Genomic DNA, 4,533 nt, shown 5'->3' with positions numbered 1-4,533 from the left:
GTTAGATAAAATGAATGGTGTGTGCTGCTGTGCCACTGCACCCAAGCCTCATTATAATGGTGGCACTCAGTCTGGACCCCCCCCCCAAATCCTGGCTATGTCCCTGTATTTGGGCTGCAAATTTGGCAACAAAAATCTCAGGATGCCGCCCGAATTGAGCTTTAAATCAGATAGAGGTAAGTTGGTTTTGATAGTCAAGTGATAAGGTCTTGAGATGGACTACCCTGGGTTAAGTGGGGGGTTTGGCCACGACAACAAAAACTTAACCAGATGCATTCGAAATGCATGTGAACAACCCAGATTCAACCCGGGATTATTTTTACTGTCTGGTTGACCCCAAATGTGACGGGTGGGTGTCGGGGAGAGTTCTGCGGTGCGGAGGGGCTTCCAGGGGAGGTCCTCCTGGGCTACCTGCAGCCGCAGGCCTCGACCACCATGTCCTCGTACTGCTTGTAGACGACGTTGTTTCCGGCGTCGATGTAGAGGATGCTGATGGGGCTGAGCTTGGCCGGGACGCAGCAGCTGGGGGGGGCGGCCTCGGGGTCCATGGAGTGCATCAGGGTCTGGATGATGGCGTGGTTGGTGGGTTCCAGGTGGGAGCGCAGCGGGAACTCGCAGGCGCCCTCGCAGTGGAAGGCCTCGTAGTCCAAGGGGGCGATGATCCAGTCGTCCCAGCCCAAGGCCTTGAAGTTCACCTGCAGACCCTTGCGGCTGCACCGGCTCCGGGACTTCTTGCCTTGGCCCCCGCGAGGCCCCGACGGCGAGGAAGACTGGGATGAGGATGCTGCAGAGGAGGCTGCAGAGGAGGAGGAGGCTGCCGCTGCCGCCCTGCCGGCCAAGGTGGTCCTGCGCCTCCGACGTCCCCCGGGGGCATGATGCTGCTGTCGCCCCTTTGGCCGTCCACTCTCCTGGCTCCCTGCGCTGCCCAGGGCCCTGGCCTTCTCCCGGAGCTCCTGGAAGAGGCTCTCCTTCCTCTTGGCCCGGGAGAAGACCACCAGCAGCGCCCGAAGGTGCGGGGGCTCCGAGTCCCGGCCCAAGCCCAGCCCGGACACCGACAGCACCCTCCCCGCAGGGGCATCCCAGGACTCCGCCTGCAGCAGCAGGCAAAGACTTGGGCCCGCTGCTTCCTTCAAGGCCTGGGCCCCCACCTCGAAGACCTCCCAGTGCGGGCCCTGGTCCGAGGGGGGCCCCCGACGCCAGTCCAGCAGCAGACCCCCGGGGGACCCTCCGACGCCAGCTCCCTCGGCTCCCTCGGCGGCTCCGTCTGTTAGTGGCAGTGGTGGGGCTCCTCCGTCGTGGGGGCAAGTGGAGAGGAGGAGGCGGTGGGGTTCAGGGGGGTGTTGGGGGTCTGGGCGGCGCAGGACCCTCAGCTCGGCCCCCAGCACTTCGTCCCCCTCCGGCAGAGAGGCCAGGTCGAAGAGGAAGCGGCGCCCCGACGGATGTCCTCCTCCGGCAGCAGGAGCCTCCTCTGGAAGAGAAGAAAGAGCAGAGCCCCGTCAAGGAAGGGGTCAGGGAGGGAGGGAAGGAAGGAAGGAAGGAAGGAAGGAAGGAAGGAAGGAAGGAAGGAAGGATGAATGGATGGATGGATAAAGGAATGAAGGGAAGGAAGGAAGATGAGGGGAAGGAAGGAAACAAAGGGAAGGAAAGAAGGAAGGGAGGAAGAAAAGGAAGAGAAGGAAGGAAGGTGAAGGGAAGGAAGGATGGGTGAATGGGTGGCTGGATGGACGGATAAAGGAATGAAGGGAAGGAAGGAAGGAAGGAAGAATGAGGGGACAAAGAAGGGAGATGAGGGGAAGGAAGGAAACAAAAGGAAGGAAAGAAGGGAGGGAGGAAGAAAAGAAAGAAAGAGAAGGAAAGAAGGAAACAAAGAAAAAAGGAAGAAGGAAGGAAGATGATTGGAAGGAAGGATGGATGTATGGATAAAGGAATGAAGAGAAGGGAAGGAAGGAAAGAGATGGAAGGAAAGAAAGATGGAAGGAAAGAGGAGGAAGGAAGGAAGGAAGGAAGGAAGGAAAGAAAGAAAGAAAGAGAAAGAGATGGAAGGAAAGAGAAGGAAGGAAACAAAGAAAAAAAGAAGAAAAATGAAGGGAAGGAAGGAAGGATGGTTGGATGGATGGATGGATGGATGGATGGATGGATAAAGGAATGAAAGGAAGGAAGAATGGAGGAAGGAAGAATGGAGGAAGGAAGAAGGAAGATAAGGGAAAGGAAGAAAACAAAGGGAAGGAAAGAAGGGAAGGAGGAAGAAAAGAAAGAAAGATAAGGAAGGAAGGAAATTAAAAGGGAAGGAAGAAAGGAAAGAAAGAAAGGGAAAGAAGGAAGGAAACGAAGGACCTGCCGTGCCTGTTCCTGTGCTTAATCCCCCCCCCCCAATCCCGTCCTCCCCTTGCAAAGCGGCGAAATGGAGGACACTGGAGACCCATGATGGGGGGCATTGAAAAACTAAACGGTAAAGACTCTTATAACGGGAGAGCCATGCTTCAGCAGTCATGCTCCAAATAGAGGACATTGTGGAAACCCTCCCGGGCAGAAGGTGAAAACATAGGCCATGTCTCCATTTTTTTGTTTCATTTCTGCGCCGCCTTTCTCCCAGAATGGGGCTCAAGGCGGCTCACAGATCAAATCGGTGACAAAGATCGCAGGATAACTTTTTTAAAAAGCAATTAAAATAACTGGCTAAAAAACAGTGTAAAATGACACAAAATATACAAACATGGCCCACCGTGACACCATTAAACGCCAGCGGCAATGGCCTAAACACCCTGAAGATGCTAAATCCCCTGGGATCATCAGGGGCTTCTTCCTTTGACTGGGAGTTCCTGCATGGCAGAATGAGGTTGGACTGGATGGCCCTTGGGGTCTCTTCCAACTCTATGATTCTATGGTCCCCACCTGCTAAAGTTATGGTCACCTTCTCTTCAGCTACAGACCGGCCACTGGCCCCCAGGGCCACCAAGATCTCTCTTTTCCTGCCCTAATTAGACTATCCACCCATCCTGGAGATCATAAGGAGGGGGGGGGGAGAGTTAAGGTGGTTTGACTATGCTCAGAGGCACTCTGGTCACTCCTGCCATTCCAGGAAATTAAAATGGGTCCTGAGGGTGGGCACCTGCTGCTGCCTCTTAACAAAACTAAGCCTCTCCTCACTTTCCCCCAAAGGATTTCTTCCAAGAGATGCAGGGACTAATAAAAAGAATGTCTCCATGTACTCAGAATGCCCCTGAGCTGGTGCAGAGTAGAATCATAGATTCACAAGGGCCATCCACTCCAACCCCATTCTGCCATGCAGGAACTCTCAATCAAAGCATCCCCGACAGATGGCCATCCAGCCTCTGCTTGAAGACCTCCAAGGAGGGAGACTCCACTGCACTCCGAGGAAAGAGTTTGTTCCACTGTCGAACAGCCCTTACTGTCAGGAAGTTCCTCCTAATGTTGAGGTGGAATCTCTTTTCCTTCAGCTTGCATCCATTGCTCAGGGTCCTAGTCTCTGGAGCAGCAGAAAACAAGCTTGCTCCCTCTTCAATATGACATCCCTTCAAATATAAAACAGGGCTATCATATCACCTCTTAACCTTCTCTTCCCCAGGCTAAACACCCCCAGCTCCCTCAGTATCTCCTTGCAGGGCATGCTTTCCCGATCCTTCACTATTTTAGTTGCCTTCCTCTGGATACGCTCCAGCTTCTTAACATCCTTTCTGAATTGTGGTGCCCAGAATAGGACACATTATTCTAGGTGGGGCCTGATAAAGGCAGAATACAGTGGCACTATCACTTCCCTTGATCTAGACACTATACTTCTATTGATACAGCCTAGAATCGCATTGGCCTTTTTAGCTGCCGCATCACACTGTTGACTCATATTCAGCTTGTGGTCTACTAAGACTTAGATCTCCTTCATCCAGGTGTCCCCTATCCTATATCCATGCATTTCTTTTTTCTGCCCTAAGTGCAGTACCTTACATTTTTCTGTGTTGAATATCATTTTGTTAGCTATGGCCCAGCTTTCTAGTCTGTTCAGGTCATTTTGAATCTTGATCCTGTCCTTTGGAGTATTAGCTACTCCTCCTAATTTGGTGTCATCTGCAAATTTGACAAGCATGCCCTCTGTTCCTTCATCCAAGTCATTGATATTTATGGATGACACAGTACAGTATTGTGATAGTATTGCCATCTATTCCTTTGTCCAAGTCATTGCTCTTTATCAATAACACGGTACAGTATTGTCATATAGTATTGTCATCTATTCCTTCATCTAAGCTATTGATCTTTATCAATAACACAGTACAGCATTATCATAGTGTTTATTATATATATATATATATATAGAGAGAGAGAGAGAGAGAAAGAGAGAGAGAGAGAGAGAGAGAAGAATAGTATTTCTTCCTCCTCACTGAATGGTGGAGAGGAATGAGGAAGGAAAGTTTCCAGGTCCACCGATCTTGACTTTTAAAGATTGGTGGGAAGCACAGATTTTTAATAGTCAGAACCCTTTCCTATAGAGGTAGCTTAGGCCCTTGGCCAGGGTTGCCTTTG

General features: G+C 51.5%; 2 protein-coding genes across 2 annotated transcripts in view; both read right to left on the bottom strand.

Moving 5' to 3' along the window:
• Positions 1-4,533, bottom strand: part of TDRD15 (tudor domain containing 15) — a 36,999-nt gene that overhangs the window by 15,800 nt on the left and 16,666 nt on the right. The gene's annotated exons all lie outside the window — the stretch shown is intronic.
• The window catches only part of GDF7 (growth differentiation factor 7), a 4,728-nt gene continuing 527 nt past the window's right edge, over positions 333-4,533 (bottom strand). The window contains exons 2-3 of the mRNA XM_042457675.1: positions 1,355-1,468; positions 333-1,288 (exon numbers count right to left, since the gene is read on the bottom strand). Coding sequence (XP_042313609.1) covers positions 408-1,288; positions 1,355-1,468 — 995 coding nt within the window. The 3' untranslated portion in view covers positions 333-407. The remainder of the gene's footprint in view (positions 1,289-1,354; positions 1,469-4,533) is intronic.

This window comes from Sceloporus undulatus, chromosome 1 (genome assembly GCF_019175285.1).
Source record: "Sceloporus undulatus isolate JIND9_A2432 ecotype Alabama chromosome 1, SceUnd_v1.1, whole genome shotgun sequence".
Lineage (NCBI taxonomy): Eukaryota > Metazoa > Chordata > Lepidosauria > Squamata > Phrynosomatidae > Sceloporus > Sceloporus undulatus.
Note: the sequence above shows the minus strand (reverse complement) of the source record. Positions and strands in the feature narration are given on the sequence as shown.